This window comes from Zootoca vivipara, chromosome 12 (assembly GCF_965207765.1).
Source record: "Zootoca vivipara chromosome 12, rZooViv2.hap1.1, whole genome shotgun sequence".
Taxonomy (NCBI): Eukaryota; Metazoa; Chordata; class Lepidosauria; order Squamata; family Lacertidae; genus Zootoca; species Zootoca vivipara.
The window spans coordinates 24848561-24865507 of record NC_142595.1 but is presented as its reverse complement, the minus strand read 5'-3'; the positions used below and the strand labels follow the sequence as shown (position 1 = coordinate 24865507).

The following is a 16947-nucleotide window of genomic DNA, read 5'->3' as shown; positions in this document are numbered from 1 at the left end:
CACGTAGCTCGGTGCTAGAGCATCTGCTTTGCATGCAAAAGGTTCAGTCCCCAGCATCTGCCTGAAACTTTGGAGAGCCACACTGCCAGCCAGTGTAGACAGCAGAGAGCTAGGTGGACCAGTGGTGGTATTGCATGGCACCTTCCCGTGTTCCTTCCTATAAGGCAGCTGAGCTTCATATGTGTATTCATTTGTGTATTGATTAATTCAATTTATTTCTTGCTCTTCCTCCCTGAAGGGTGCCCTTTCTCTTATGTATTCAGAAAGGAGCCCTATAAATATAGACATAAATAAAGTGAATAGGGTGTGTGAGTGTGTGTGTAGTAATGGGGCTTGCCAGCTGTAGTGACATTCAGATGCATATATTCCCGAGTAGGAAAAAGGCAGACATTCAGGGTCACACACACTGTTGAATAAAGGTGATTTAGAACATTTTAAAAAAGAAGAAACCACTGCTATGAAATTATCTAATGTAACCAATACAGTATTTATCCACCAGGGCAAAGAAAAGAGTCTGAATGTATCAGAAATAACCAAGAGACTTGTGAGCCCTTAAAGCAGGCATAGGCAAACTCTGGCCCTCCAGATGTTTGGGACTACAATTCCCATCATCCCTGACAACTGGTCCTGTTAGCTAGGGATGATGGGAATTGTAGACCTAAACATCTGGAGGGTCAGAGTTTGCCTATGCCTTCCTTAAAGACTACAACATTTCTTTTGCAATGAGCCTTTCTGTAGGCAAGAAGTGCCTGAAGTTTTCTTGAAGATAGATTTCCCTCGCCCACCATTTAAAAAAGCATCCTGAAATTCAAAAGTTTATACGTTGTTGGTGTCTGTGCGTGCAATTTCCACTTGAACCCATTAAACACACACACACACACAGTGGCAGAGAATAATTAAATAATATGAAATTGAGTGTGCAATAGAATAAAAATATTTAATAATTCAGCCGGCGTCAACGACCCAAAATAAATCATCTGACTTTCACTCCAAGCAAGCTGAGGGCAATGTTTTGCATCAAGATGCAAATAAAGCCCCGATTAATCTTGAAACGTTGCCCAACCAGCCTGATTTCTCACCATCATGCTTGTTGTTTTTAGTTGGTTCCCCCGCCCCCCGCCCTCGGTTATAGTCCAAGATTAAGGTGCGGATTTTTGGCTTCCTTGCCCCCGCGTAACAAGTGCAGGCAAAATTAGCGGGTGGGTGAGGAACCGGCGCAAGGGCGGGGGAGGGGCCGGAGGAGGCGGGGCGGGGCTCGGCTTGCTCCCCTCTGGAGGAGAGGCGGCGAGGGAAAGAGGCTGGCTGGCTGCTGCTTTGCGAGAGAAGCCTGCCGACTGGCGACTCCGCCGGCTTCTTTCCAGGCCAAGAGGCACGAAGGAGGAGGAGGGGGGTTCCTGCAGGAGGTGGCGGGGGCGGTCAAGCAGAGAGCCTCCCCCATGCAAACTCCCCGGCAGGCAGGCAGGCTTCAGCCCCCGCTCCTGCTGCCAGTAGCTGCCTCCCCCGCTGTCATGAGCATCCATAAAGGAGGATCCCGCTCGCAGCGGCGGCAGCAGCCTGGCGAATAGGGCGCGCGCGCGCAGGGCGCACGGAGTGGCAAAGGCGAAGGAGACGAGGCAGAGGCTGCGGGCTGGCGGAGGAACAGGAGAGATTCAGATTGCAAGCCGGGACGCTCCGTCGGCTTCGGGAAAGCCCTGCGGGGGCCGAGGACACGCGCCTCGCTTTGCTGGGCGCAGAGGTTGGGGAGGGAAGATTCTCTCCAAAAAGGGGATTTACGCTCGCCACGTTTCTGGCGCGGCCGAAGAGAAGACTGGGCTGGACGGCAATCCACCTGTCTGCCTCTCACCGCCTACCACTTCAGGAGGGCCGGGCGTCAGGAAGCGAAGCCACCGGAGGCGCCTCTGGTCACTCCCCCTGCAGGACCCCGCGCCCCCCGCCCCCTAAAGCCTTTCCACGCTCGGTAAGGTGGGCCAGAGCAGCGCCCCCGCCCCTCCTCCCAACGCCGGACACGCTTCCCTTCTCCAAAGAGGCAGCTCCCTGCCACCTTCTTGGCCAGATCTTCGCCCGCCTTCAACATCTGGCATAGCCATGACTCTCTGATCGCACGTCTCTCCACCCCCGCCGCAGGCACGCAGAGTGCTCCGCCCCTGATCCCCAATTTTGGCGTAAGCTGAAAAGGGCACATTGGATCACCCCTCGTCCTGGGGCCCAGCTGAGCCCCTGGGTGCCCCCACTGCCGTCGGCGGGATGAAGCCTTTGGAGAAATTTCTGAAGAAGCAGGGGTCTCACTTGGCTGCCCGGGCTGGCCCCGGGGCTGGTGGGCAGCTGCCTCGCAGGCAAAGCGTCTCCAAGATCCTGCTGCCCGGATTCCTCAAGGAGCCCCCCGAGGAGCCCCCCGAAGGAGGCACGGACACTGCTGGTGATGGGCGATGGCTGGAGCTGCGGCCCCCCGATTCATCTCTGCGCTCCCCAACGTCCTTCTCCTCCGAGGAGCTGTCCCCAGGCGGTGGCGGAGGAGGCGAAACGCAGCTCAGCCCTGAGTCTGTACCCACCTGCTGCTGGGCACCGCTGGCAGAACCTGAGAGCCCCGATCGACTGCTGGGGAGACTTCTGGAGAGGCTGGGAGGCGACCCGACAGCCCCCCATGGGCATGGCTGTGGTGCAGGTAGGGGAGGAGGCTGGGACCCTGGAACAAGAGTGGGAGGTGCCAAGCTAAGGAAAGGAAAATTCACAGTTCTAATATCAGGGGCTGATAGTGCCATAGGGAAAGACAGCAGCAGTGGCTGACATTTTTGTACAGAATACAGGTGGATGTAGGGACTGGCAAGGGTGGGATCAGATGATGAACATGCCTTTACTTGGGCCCTGGAAGTTGGAACCAATTTATCTGGCTTGATAATGCCAAGGTTTGATAATGCCAAGGTTGTAGGTTTGATCCCTGTATGGGACTGCTGCATATTCCTGCATTGCAGGGGGTTGGACTAGATGATCCTCAGGGTCCCTTCCAACTCTAGAATTCTATGATTCTGTGAATCAGTCCCAGAACATGTGGCATAATACTAGAGTGTGTCTCTGAGCATTTGCAAAGTGCCCTTTCCTCAGTAACTGAATCCCGTCTCCCTCCCGCTTCTCCAGAATCCAAACTGAGTGAAGAGCTTCCAGGTGTGATTTCCAAGCAAGCATGAACCTTCCTGTTACCCTATGTTTGAGAGGGTCTGAAAGGCCTCATTTTTAGGGAACAGAATCAGGTAGCAGGATAATGGTCTCAGAATGATCAGACTCTATCACCTTTCCATCATAATCAGCTGGAATCATCTCCCCCTTTGGGATCTTTGATCCAGAGAAATAGGTCCAGCATGGAGGAAGAATTTTTATGGGTGGGGGGAGTGGGGCAGTGAAGGAGCGGGGAGGGCAAGAACAAAGTGGGGGGGGCTTCCCTCTCCTTCACCCTTGTGATTGCACCTGTTTAAGGGATGATGGCAAACATAGGAAGACCAGACAGACTGCTGATTGCACTCTCTGCTGGCAGGAATGCTGCAGATGGAGCCTTTGCGTTGGGCCAGGGGTGGAGAGCCTGTGATCCTCAACATGTTGCTGGACCGCAACTCCCATCATCCCTGACCATGGACCCTGCCAGCTGGGGTTGATGGGAGGAGGAATTCAACATCTCCTAAAGGGCTCCAGGCTCCATATCCCTGGTGTAAGGGGTACTTGTGATTGGGGTTGGGTGGAATTATGATGTTGAAGGGTTGCCTGCTCCTGGGGTTGCCTAGAGGAGTTCACTGGAGACTTTGTCACAAGATCAAACTTTGGGGGGCTTAAAGGTGAAAGTGGATGCAAAAGAGCTTCTGCCACAAGGTGAAGTTTCCAGTGAAAATTATAACAACAACAACAATTTTATTATTTATACCCTATCCATCTGACTGGGTTTCCCCAGCCACTTTGGGTGGCTCACAGCTAGTTGTATGGTAGGGTTTTGGGGAAGAAGGTCTGGGGTCAAAGAGAAAAGACATCTAGGAATGGGTAAAGGTGAGTGGCTTCTCAAGAGCTTAGTACTGGAGCTAGTGGAGTTTAAAGAGGATGAGCTCTCAACTAGAAAGTGCCAGGTCTGTTCGATCCTAGAATCATTGACTAGCATCAAGCAACGCTTAGCTTCAGCCCCCACTTCTATAGGAATAGGAACAATAATCTCTGGTCTCCTTTGCTGTGTTGTTGTAAGGTTAGTGAATGAGGATACAGTATGTAGGGTTTTGAACCCTTTGGCAAAAAGTGCTATATAACTGCTAAATATTTTGTAATGATTAATTTCGCTGTAATTAGGTTTTTGTTTTTAAGTACAAAATGTATTACAGTACAAGCGACTATTCTCACATCTGTCCTGCCTCGTGAGAGAGGTTGATTTTTACTGCAGGCTTGTAAATAACTGCTTGACAAGTCACCTGTGGTGAGTAAGAAACGCTTCTACAAGCATCCCCAAACTGCGGCCCTCCAGATATTTTGGCCTACAACTCCCATGATCCCTAGCTAAGAGGACCAGTGGTCAGGGATGATGGGAATCATAGTCCAAAACATCTGGAGGGCCGAAGTTTGGGGATGCCTGCGCTTCTAAGTGACCAGAAAGGAATGTGTTTGTAGAGATGAGAGAGAGAAGCCCTCCCCCCCATCTCTTTCAGACCACTGAATGACTAATAATAGGACTAATTTGAAATGTGGAGTTGTAAACTTTGTGATCTGAGTTGCAAGGCTATTTTATCCTTGTTTTGCACATGAAGGAACAAGGTTGAGAGAAGGAGTCAATTTCTGAGCAGGCATTTGAACTCAGGCTTGTTCACACATGCATGTACATCACCACTGGCAGCCAAAAGTGTGAACTGGCTCCATTGCAAAGCGTTGTGTTTGAGGTGATGCAAAGTAACATCAAAGTTCTTTCCATTGCATTAGATCCATGATGGTTCATTCACACATGGATTGTGGTCATTGCTGGATGCTGCAGCCCTTAGTTGATGAATATTGGAGAGAGAGATCTGAAGTGGCATTGGGACATTGGCACAGTTTGCACGTAATGCTAAGGCAAACCATGGCTAACTGTGAACAAGCAAGCGTGTGGGTAGTCAGAGAGAACTCATGGCCTCTTTGCTGCTTCCTAAGCCTTATTTCTGCTGCACTATGCAGAGCTAAGCCATGGTTTGGTTTAGCATTAAGTCTGAACCTGGGTTCATGGTTTGTCTTCCCAGACTGGTGCAACGCTGTGCTAAACCATGGCTTAAGTCTAGGTAGCATGGCAGCAGCAGGATTGAAGGAGGAGTGAAGCCGCCACATTTTTTGCTTTGGGCACCTGTACATTTGTTTGTTCACGTCAAGCCATAGCCAAATAAAAACCACAAATTTTGATGAGAATGCATTAAAAAAGAAATAGCTATCTGTGTGTGTAGGGCTTACCTTCAGTGTTTGGAATATCAAACCTAGAATTATATTCACAGATGTGAAACTCTGGTGGTGAAATTTAAGAGAAATAGTTAAAAAAATTTTTTTTGATGTGTTTGTACTGTGCAAAGCTCTTTAAAAAAAAGGTCTGTACATGAGCCATGCATTAAAATGCTACCATCTTCCTTACTTGTCTGTAAGGTAACAAAAAGTTAAGTATTGTCAGTATGTTTCTGTGTGTGTGTGTGTGTGTGTGTGTGTGTGTGTGTGTGTAACAATTTTGACATTCAGCTGCAGAGTAGGCATTCTTGGTATCCAACCATTATTTGTGTTTGCTACTTGTGGTCCCTTTGCCACAAAGTCTTTGGCACATGCACAGGACCTGGGAGAAGGGAGGCCTCAATCTCTCACTTCATGCTTTTAGCATACTTACGGTAGCTTAAAGGCCCTTAGAAGTGTCTCCAAGGCAGAAGGAAATAAGGACTGCCTTTGGTAAACAGAAGTAGTTGGACTATAGCACACTACACCAACTCCCTAATGAAAGTATCCTCCAAGATACTGGGGAACAATTCTCCATTTTTTGTTGAGGAGAGCCAGACTTTCTACTCACTGTTTAAAATTTTTTAGGAGTGTATGAATTTTAGCAGTGAGATCATTTTTCTGGCTGGATTTTTCATGCCTAGTACTTAAGCTCAGAACAGTTGTTGCAGGCAAGAAAAGAATAAATATACAAATTCTTTCTGGGCATGTGCAAAGTGCTTTTGGGTTGTGTGATTGACTACACATCTGAGACTAGAACGCAGAGCTTCCAGGTCAGATGGCACAAAATTTTCAGGCAAGGGTGGACATGTAAAAAGGTACATGTATATAGGGAAATGATCTATAATGAATTGGAAAAAGGTTAAAATTTTCTTTCCACGGAAAACCAGAGTCCTTTTTGTTGGGAATAACCCAGACAGAAATTCCTAGGTGTCAGAAAAGGTTATTTATGTATACAACGACTGCGCAGAGGAGAGTTAGTTGCTCCGGCACCCAGAGCAGCACACATGTTGTGCCCGCGGGGGCGGGGCTAGCATTCCGGGGGGGACGGACTGCGATGTCACACACCCTGGATGACACCCAGGGTGGTCAACACCCACCGCACCCCCTTCCTCCACCACTGCAACTGTGGCCTGTATTTTGTTAACCCCAAAACTGAAAGTGACCGAGGTCCCAACTAAAGAGGACTGGCAACATAAGTTGACAGAATATGCAGAACTTGCAAATCTAACACATAGAATAAGATAACAAGAAGAACATATATTTAAAGAAGACTGGAAAACATTCATAGATTATATGGAAAATAACATTATACAGCTGAAAACGCTGGCAGCATTAAGATAAATTCAACAAAGTAAATAATATTTCATTGATGTGAAAGTGGAAAACTGATTTGAATGGCTATAGTGAAATATGCAGGAATATATGATGTGTAAAATGAACCATGGAAGGAGAAGAAGGTAAGGCATTGGATATTTTAAAGTTTGCAAAATATTTATTTTGAAAGGTACAATTGAAAACTTAATAAAAATTATTACTACATATTAAAAAAACAAAATTTCCAGACAAGCTTGAGGTCTCCTCTAGGAGATTGGCCTGTGGGTGGTGAATATTTCAAATCTTAAGCGGAAACTTGCAGGCGACTGCAGTTTAAATGGACCCAGTGGCGGAGCATATGTCTGCGCTGCCCAGAGCTGCGCTGCTCCTGAGGGGGGTGGGACGCAGAGGGTGCCTTCCCAGGCGTGGGATAGCTGCTCAGGTGCGTCCTGCAGCCAGGGGTGGAGTAAGCTGCTGATGGCTGGCATTTGGCGCGCTGCCTGCCTGCGACTCCAAGCGTACCCTGAACCATTGGGGGAAGGGGGGGGGGGAGGTCTGCTGTTTGGCCGGCAGTGCTGGCAAAGCAGTGCAGTTCGTCCTCTCTCTTGCCTGCCTCTTCCAGTCGGGAGCGCAGGGCAATGGCACGCTGCCTGCCCGCAACTCCCAAGCGTACCCCGCCTGAGGGGGTGCACCAAATGTCACCCCCCTCAGGGATGACACCTAGGGCGGACTGCCCCCACCGCAACCCCCTTCCTCTGCCACTGAATGGACCATCGGGGCAGTGGAAATCAAAGTTGCCTGGAGTGGGTGGCTACATGCATAGGTCCTTCAGGTACTGTTTGGGCACAATAAAAGATCAGGTGGGCACAAACTGTATCAAGCCAGATGACTTGGAGTGGACTTTGGTTTCAAGTCTTCTGTTGTATGTAACACAGATATCATAGGCTCCAACTCCCTGAATTTCTCTGTTAATCTTTAACACCACTCCAATGCTAAGTTTAGTTAGTAGGAAAAGGAAAAGGCAGAAACGGCCTATGCTCTGTCTGGGAAAGGATGCTCATTAAACAGAGGCCCCTTTCAGGTGTTCATTTTCTACCTGTTGGTGGATTTTTTTTTATGTCGCAGCAGCGCTCGGCTTATGCCCCTTCCTAGTACTCAGCAGAGAGTGTATTATTCCTTTCTTGAGTTATGTGTATTTGAAGCAGAGGACTGCAGGAATCCTGATGGTACAAAGGTTAAAACAAAAAGGACACACTCAAGAAGTGAAAGTGAGAGCTGTATTGTGTACTTCAGACTCCTACATATGGAATAATTGCTGCTTCAGACTTTGATTGTATTGCATTATCCTGTGGGTGGAGTTATGCACATCAGGTGGAGTGGAACAATATTGAAATAGTTTCCTGTTCCCAACTTGTATCAGAGGTGTGGGCAATTTCAGGAGAGCTTACATGGGGAGTTTCCTTGTGATATTACGAGAGAGAGAGAGAGAAGTTGAATGTGAGAGCAGGGGAGCGCCACTACATCCTATCCAGCCACCTGCAAAAATCCAAGATTCTGCTTTCTGCCAAGGCACCCAAATGCTTTCTTTCTAGCCCTTTGCCAAAAAAAGAGGGAACACTATTCTCAGCTGAAATACTTTTTTTACTTTCTGGTAGCCACTAGTCATCAAAAGTCTATTAAAGATGCATTGCTTCATGACACAATGAGGGAATATTTTAAGATGCTAGCTAAGCCAAGAGCTACCTCAATTTTAGGACAGGAGTGCTGTGGCGGAATTGTACACACCCACCACGCAGTTCCACAGCGCCCAGTGACTTAGCTGAATGTGTGAAGTGCATCCCTCGAAAAGTATTTGGTTTCAGTTGGCATTGAGTGCTATGAAAATTCTCTCTCTGCCAGTTAATCCGTGCTAGCTCCTTCACACATGTCTGTCTTGACGCTCCCATTGACAAATCCAAAATGTATATGTCTGTACAATATATACAAGAGAATGTTCTTTCCAGCGCAGTGCAATAGCTTCTTTATCTTTTAGAAGTGTGATACCGTCTGCTGAGCATAGGGGGCATATGCCATGATTTATTGGCCCATAGATGGTCTTTGTGGCTTTAAAGAAACTCTGTGCATCGTGAGTGTCGGCTAAGTGCTGGATCTCGAGCTTTTTTTTATTCACCAGGTGTTTTTTAGTTCTCTGGTTCTTCTTTGAACCTCAGCCTTAGCGTTGACATAGGTTTTTCTTCTTCTTAGTAGCACAGGTTCTATCTCTTTGCCAGATCTGAACGGCCTTCCTTTTATTGTCAATCATGCATTCAATCTCACTGTCATTCTCATCAAACCAGTCCTGGTATTTCTTGGTTTGGTATCCAATAAGAAGAAGATACAAGAGAAATGCTTAACTGGTGACAATGACCCTTTCTGGCCTTCTGTTGCTTATTCTTGCTCCTTTCTGCCACTTGCCTCGTTCCTCTTCCACCCAGACCTTGGATTGTCCTGTGAGCTAAAACCTCTACTTTGGCTTCCAAAACCAGTAATGGTGCTTTTTATTGCTCAGGTTGATCCAGCAACTGCCCTGAGCTGTAGACGCAGCTCGGCCTTAGACACTGCTCTCTCCTGGGTCGTTCGCAGCCCCAGCCTGACCTTGACATGACACATTCACAGCTTGAGAGAGTGGGCAGGCAGCATTAGTTTTTAAAGCAGTGTCAGTTCCCCTCAAATTCAAACAGCAGCCCCTAAGCTAGCAATAAGTGTGTGTGTGTGTGTGTGTGTGTGTGTGTGTGTGTGTGTGTGTGTGTGTGTTTGCTGGCTACATTCCACCTCCTGCCTTGGTGGAGACAGGTAGAAATTAAAGAGGGCTGAAGCTTGGGGGCTGAGAGGACTCTTCGGTTTACTATGCATATATCCACTTTTCAAAACTAACACATGGATGCCCCTCCAGTGTGCGTGTACGTAAAGCCAGGGATTAGATTTCCGCGAAAAGAGGCAGAATTATTTGAAGATGTCTTTTTGAGCATTTAGCGGATAAAGCTTGTTTTGAAAACATTTTCTCAGCCACCATGAGAGCTGGAAACTTGCTTTTAAAAATAGCAATAATTACAATCAAATCTGAGATTCTGCAATACTGTGTGATGGAAAGGAGGGTGGGAAGATAGCTTTTTTTTTTGGCCTTGTGGGGAGGCTGTTAATTAACTAGACTAGAGCATTGATCTTCAGGGATGAATCCTGTGTAAAAACAGCGCAAACCCTCCACCCTAGCCCAGGGCTCTCAAATTGTGGTAATGGTGAGTATAAAAAGCAACTTTATACATTGACTCAGACCAGTGGGTTGTCTAGCCCTGCAGTGGAACTGCTGGTAGCCTATCTGAAACCCAGTTTTGCAAGGCAATGGGCAGAATCCCCCCCCAGCCCTAACCAGGGCCCTTTAACTGGAAATGCTGGGAGATGAAAATAGACTTCCAGGAAAGCAAACTTGGCTCCCATGAATAGTGGGATGAAAGGAATTGAGGGTTCCATGCTCAGTTTTAAAGCACCTGCAATGTAGAGTACAAAATACATAAATTCACCCTAAAACGGTAGACTCCTGTGGACAGGAGTCTGTACTGTTTGATATTTCTGCAAATCAGCAAGTTCTGACCATCGGGTGCACGTGTTCAGAGAAAACATGGTGTGGTGAACAAGGGAGAAATGGATACACCCAGCAACAGTGATCACAATTGCAGTGGGGGAGGGGAAAAGTAGAATTTCTCTGAGCCTGTGCAGAGTGCTTTTCAAATCTTTGCTGGCGAAACACAGTCTGCTCCTCCTATGCATTTTGGATTAGAAGGAAGTGGGGGCTTCCGGGTCATGGTGGGTGGCTTTCAGAGAGGATTGTGCCCCAGAAGGGCTCCTTTCAGAAGCCTAATTGCATTCCCCCCCCCACAGAGTCTCCCCTTTCTTCCCTTCCTCCCCCACCCATTGCTGTGGGCACCCCTTCTCCTCCTCTGGCCGAGGGTGTGGAGTGCAACCTAGAACTCTTGGCTCCAAGACCTCTTGTTGTTAATTTATTAGACTCCAGTCGTCCCTGCTCCCAGCTTCCCACTCCAACCACTGGAGACACAACCTCCTTTTATGTTGTTTCCCCCTTAGGATATAATTATATGCCCTTTCTCTCTCCCTCTCAAAAAGAAAGGCAAGGCTTGTAGGCTTCTGAGGGCTGGCTGAAATGTTTGCACAGGCCTGCCACGCCTGGGAAAAGAAAGAAAAAAAAACACGAGGCTTGCTTTTTCCTTCCTTTATTGTTGCGCATCCTTGCTAATTGCAGGACCACCCCAGCCGCAGAGCATGGCTCCCCATTGTGGCAAGGATTTCCTTAATCCTCTCCTCATTGCGCTGCCTCCGCCGCTGCTGCCGTCACTTGTCCAAGATTCCCTCCCCGCAAAGCAGCCCAGAATCGCTTTGATCTGAGCTTGACATCCAGGCCTGTGCCTCTCTGCTGGAGCCAGGAGGATTTCCCATGCCTCACTGCTTCTTTCCCTCCCGGTGGCTCACAACCCACATCACCGGTGAAAGAAGGGTGGCAGCTTCCCTCATTCGAGCCAGAGAAGGCAAGCAACAATCTTTTTGCTGAATCAGGCCAGAGATGCATCTGGTCCAACTGCACCCTGGTCAGCTAATGTCCTTGGGATGCTCAGAAGCCAGGCATGATGGAGATCATTGATTTGCCCCCCTCCCCATGGTCTAATAGGAGACAATTGGCCTTGGGGCATCCATTCCTCACCACTTTCCTTTTAAGACTGCCCTGGCTTCCTGCCCTCTCTCGCTGTCTCCCTCTCCCTCTGTGCCATAAGCATCCATTTCTCATTTCCCGAGCTCTCCCCTCTCTGCTTCTTGCATGTACTTCCTTCATCAGCACCAGAAACCACATTGCCTTGCCTGTTAAGCCTGCCCAAGTGACTTGGCCCTAAAAATCTATATTAGCTTGCCCGTCCGAACATGCCTATCTGTTCGTGGACAAAAAGCCCAGCTTTGGTGAAGTTTCTGGAGGCAATTCTCAGTTGTTAGGGGCTGCCCGGCAGGATGACTATTAACATGCCTGCCATATTCCCCTTCCAGTTCTCCCATGAACTCATCCCCCACCTCCTCGCTTTGCCCTCTTTTCCCCAAAGTCTGTCTGTTCGTTATATCCAGGATAGCCTTTCCATTCATTGAGCTGTTTCCTTCTCTTCCTTTGGAGGTCTTTCCTTGAGATCCTTTTCTCCAGCAGAAGCTTTGCTGAACTACTTTACCTGCATCTTACCTACACCGACTCTCCCTGATCTCATGCTTGCTGCTTATTTGACCGTCTGTGACTGCTCCTCTCCCTACCCTGCAATCAGACTCGAATATAGGCTGTGCACACATTAATGGTTTAAACTGCAGTGAGGTCGTTTCTTCCCCGTTGCTTTTCAAGTCATATTTGCATGTTGCTGTGTACACACACACCAGAGAGGGGGCAGGGGATGTCTTCACCCCATGTGCATTATTTGTTTGGTTTCCCCATGCCTGCAACCTCCACCCCTGAGCTCTTATTCATGAAGTGGTCACCCGGGCATGAACTGTCATCTGCACATAAGCAGTGACTGTCCCAGATGTACACACCTGAGTTTAACAGCAAAGCGAACGTACCTTGCATTTTCAAATTGGATGAAAGCTGGTTTGAGGGGGAAATGCACCAAGCGGCAGTATTTCTCAAGAAACTACATGATTGGTATGGATTGTGGCTAATGTCATGTGTACATGGTTTCAAGAACCCCTAGTGGGAGCGCAGCGGAGTAAGAGTAAATTGTAATGTGCACACAGCCATAGATTGCAAGCCACCTGGCACTCTGTTGGGGCTATGTAACTATTCAGGAGTAAAAAAAAAGGGTGTGTGTGTGATTGCTCCCTGACTGTTATCTAGTCTGCAGATGGGGGAGAAATTAATTTATTATTATTATTATTATTATTATTATTATTATTATTATTATTATTAATACCCCACCCATCTGGCTGGGTTTCCCCGGGCACTCTGGGCGGCTTCCAACAAATACCAAAATACATTAAAATATCACAGGTTAAAAACTTCCCTAAACAGTTTGCATTTTAATGTGAAACTACCTGGTTCACCGTTCTCAAACCAATGCACAAACTGAAATTTGCAGCCACTGCCAGCACGCTCCCCCCTAGTAAAATGTAGGAAAAAACAAGGCTATATTGGGGAAAATGTGCACAGAAATGTATATGTTAATGAAAAAATGTGAAAAATGCAAGAACGTGTATATTAGTTGAAGAACATGCAGAAGTTGCACAAACTGAAATTTGCAACCACCGCCAGCATGCACCCCCCCCCAGTAAAATGTAGGAAAAAAACAAGGATATATTATGGGAAAATGTGCACAAAAATGTATATGTTAATGAAAAAATGTGCAAAATGCAAGAACGTGTATATTAGTTGAAGAACATGCAGAAATGCATACAAATTTTCATGCAGACTTTTAAACAAACATTTTTATTGAAGATTTCTTGGTTTACAAAAGCATGTGCAATGTCTCTTTTTTCAAGTTACATTTTCTACAGATCAGTTTCATTTGTTGAGACATTAGTATTACATTAGGAAGAAAAGGGGGAAAGAGGTTGAGGAGGGCATGGTGAGTGGGGGTGGGGTCAGGTGGCAATGTTTCCATTTTTATGCAGACTTTTTAAAAAATGTTTGCAACCAGATGCAGAAATGGGCCAAGCTGAATTTAAAACTGGGAAAATGGAGAAACTGAAACTGACAGGTTCACCTATCCCTAATCCAGCCACTGCTGTCTGTCTTCATCTTTTCCTACTCCTCCTTGGACCCTGCCTAATGCTAAGCATTCGTCTCTAGGCTTCTGTGCCCTGGAGGCAGCTGGCAGCATGCTGTTCCTTGCAGTGAAGGGGGTGACTCTGTGACACTTATTCTTGCCTGCTAATCCCTCCCCTGTAGAGCAGTCTCGGGAGCCTGTTGGCTTGCTCTCCAATCTCTGAGTAGTTTCTGTGCCAGAGTTGGCTGGGCACTTCAATGTCCTTTTGCTTATTAATCACATTGGGCTGGCATTGCTGAGCTAAGAAAGCCAATATCCAGGGCTGTCGCCCTGTTCTGTGATTTGCTGTCAGGATTGCTGTTGCACTTGGCGAATCGCTGTCCCAACCTCACGTCATTCCTCCTGCTTCATCTGACTGGCCATCCTTCTTGCCTGTGATTTTACACATAAACCATCCCAGACCGTTAGATTCTGCTGACCTGGAACCCTGAATTCTGTCATGTATGTAAGCTCTAGTTTTTTCGCAATTCATGTTTTTCACTTTTCGCTAGAGCCAGAGCCGCTGGGGGGGGGGTGACAAAAAAAATTCCACATCGGGTACCACCTGGGCTTGCTACGCCTCTGCATAAAACATGGGGGAAACCCACCGCTGGATTGCACTGCTTTGTATAGCTCATGTGACACAGTAGCTAAGAGACTGAGCTGTGAGTTAGAAATAACTTCCTTCTCTTGGCGGTTCACTTCCTCAGGCTCATCCCATCCATCTCCTGCCTAAGGATAATAATACTGGCCTGCTCCACAGGGCTGACCACTTTAAATCACTTTTAAAAATACTAAGTGTTATTAACAGTACTCCTTTGGTCATATTGTGCCCATTTGCACAGACCGTTCCAGCAAAAGGTTGTATGGTGGTATCTCTTGTTTTGGCTCTGGTGGTTAACATTTAAAGCTCCCAGCTCTGTCACAGGCTGAAGCCCAAAGGACCCCTGGACTTTGTGGCCCGATCTATAAAACATTTGGGCTGCAAATTGCAGGAGCATTTACACCAACATTCCCATAATTATTTTGGGTGGGGGAAATTGTGCTTGAATGTATTTAGTTAGAGTCACCCAGTGAGCCCCAAGACTAAATGGGGATTTGAAATTGGTTGTCTCCTCTTCTCATCCAGTATTTAACAGTTCAGAGCCCAAATTCCTCTGATGAACATACTGGTATACTGGAGGCAAACACAGACAATGGCTGTCTCTCATCATGCTGTCATGCTTGTGAAGGTCCTCAGATGATCTGGGTATGCCTTGATTGCCAGACTTAGATGGCTCTTTCAGTCTGATTTATGGAATCAGATCAAATCACATGTCCTTGGGCACAATATGAAAATAAAATGAAGACGCTGGGTGAACTTTTCTGGGCGATAATTTCCTCCATCATTTCACAGATGGAAATCAGGACAAGTCTGCTTGCGTCATTCCTGACTCTCACACCATGGCTCACTGTGCGAGTCTGTAGTCCTCATGCCTCACACCCCCCCACACCTCACTTGCTTTGTTAATTTACAATAGCCTGTCCTGTGCTGGTTTTTTTATGCAAAAAGCAAAGCAAAAACAATATGCAGGCTATCAAATGTATTTAAATAAACGTGCAAAGTGGGCCTGCAGGAGTGAGAATGTTATACCCCCCCTCCACACCATTTAGGTTTCCCTCCAGCTCATGGAAGGCGACTGTTATGAGTTTGTGGGTGCCAGACTCCCCTAAATTTCTGGGTCCAGTAGTTGTTAGAATTTAATCACGACTTGGGGAGTTGAACTGGATGCCAGACTCCTAATTCATGGACCCAGCTTCTTGTGTTCAGGAGATCATCTGGGAGATGGGCTATTAAGAAAGCCGAGGAAATGTAATGTGCCATTAAGAAAGCAAAAGCTCTGGGCCAGGTGGGTGGAGCCCCTCCATCATTTCAGAGTTAGTTAGGAAAAGAAAGCCAGGGTTGAGAGTTGGCTGTTATGTGACCTAGGAGACTAAAGGTTGCAGGCTGGAAAAGATAGCGGGCAGAGCATGGACATAGAATTTTTAAAAAATCATAGAATTTGATTTCTGCTTGACTCCAAGGCTGCAACTATGGGAGAAACAAGACACATTTGAGGTGCTGACGCTGTAAATCCCTCCATTGTAGGTTCAGGTTGTATATATGTGCAAATAAACTATATATCCTAAATACACCACAGCCTCTGCTGTGCCTCGTTTCCAAATGGAAACACAAACCCTGGGTGAGTGCCAGGAACCTTGCACCTGGAATCTAGCACCACTCGGAGATTGGGGTGGCGTTCAACAGCAGCCTTCCATATCCGTCAAGGCTCCTCACACGTTTTGGAGCCTTGATTTTTCAGAATTCTAGAATGCATGGGGAGCTTTCAGGAGTGCAGAATGCTCCGTACTTCAGAAGGTCACCTTCCACGGCTCCCTCCAGATGGCAATAATGTGGTGACATTGGGGAAGCCTCACAGAACAACCAATAAACCAAAGGATATGTGGTGGACAGTCAAAAATATCCACCACTGTTGTTGTTTAGTCGTTTAGTCGTGTCCGACTCTTCGTGACCCCATGGATCAGAGCATGCTAGGCACTCCTGTCTTGCACTGCCTCCCGCAGTTTGGTCAGACTCATGTTGGTGGCTTCGAGAACACTGTCCAACCATCTCGTCCTCTGTCGTCCCCTTCTCCTAGTGCCCTCAATATCCACCACTAACACATTGTTATTGCATCAATTACACTGTGCGGAATACACCCTAAAAACCAACCCCAGTCTGGAGGGCCCTAAAATCTTGTGAGGCCAAAAACAGCACGGGGGGACGTGCCAGTTTTATGGCTGCTCAGACCACCCTTTTGGAAAACCTCGACCTGCTTCCTGGTGCTGCCCTATTGTTGCATCAGACAAGACTCCCTGTTTAAAATCTACTCCTGTAGTATAAAACCCTTTCATTCCTTCCATTATTCTGTATGCAGCAAATGCCGTATTGGCCTGAATATAAGCCACACTCCCCGCCCCCCCCCAATTCCGACCATGAAAACCTTACCAAAATTATCCAGTATGCACCCAGGATCATGGGGCAAACAGCGCGGCAAAGTGGCACTTGCCCCGTGCGTAGTCCCCCATCCTCTCCCCCAAGGCTGGGAAGGGAGAAGGCGAGGAAGGGAACGGGTTATATTTGGTTATTTCCCCCCTCTCCCCCCCCCTTGACTTTTGAATGTGCAGCTTATATTTGGGCGAGGCTTATATTCGGGCCAATACCGTAGTGGGAAAGTGACAACATGTAACCATTAGAAAGATCCCATCGGGGTATGTTCATACAGGGGAAAGTACATGTCCATTTGAGAGCACTGGCTGCCTCTTTCCAAAA

At 47.4% G+C, this 16947-nt stretch overlaps 1 protein-coding gene across 2 annotated transcripts in view; it reads left to right on the top strand.

Annotated features, from left to right (window-relative positions):
* Positions 1 to 925: 925 nt before the first annotated feature.
* RAPGEFL1 (Rap guanine nucleotide exchange factor like 1) overlaps positions 926 to 16947 on the top strand; it is a 53471-nt gene continuing 37449 nt past the window's right edge. For both annotated transcript variants that reach the window (XM_035137043.3, XM_088656095.1), the window contains exon 1: positions 926 to 2662. In XM_035137043.3, coding sequence (XP_034992934.2) covers positions 2245 to 2662 — 418 coding nt within the window. In that variant the 5' untranslated portion in view covers positions 926 to 2244. The remainder of the gene's footprint in view (positions 2663 to 16947) is intronic.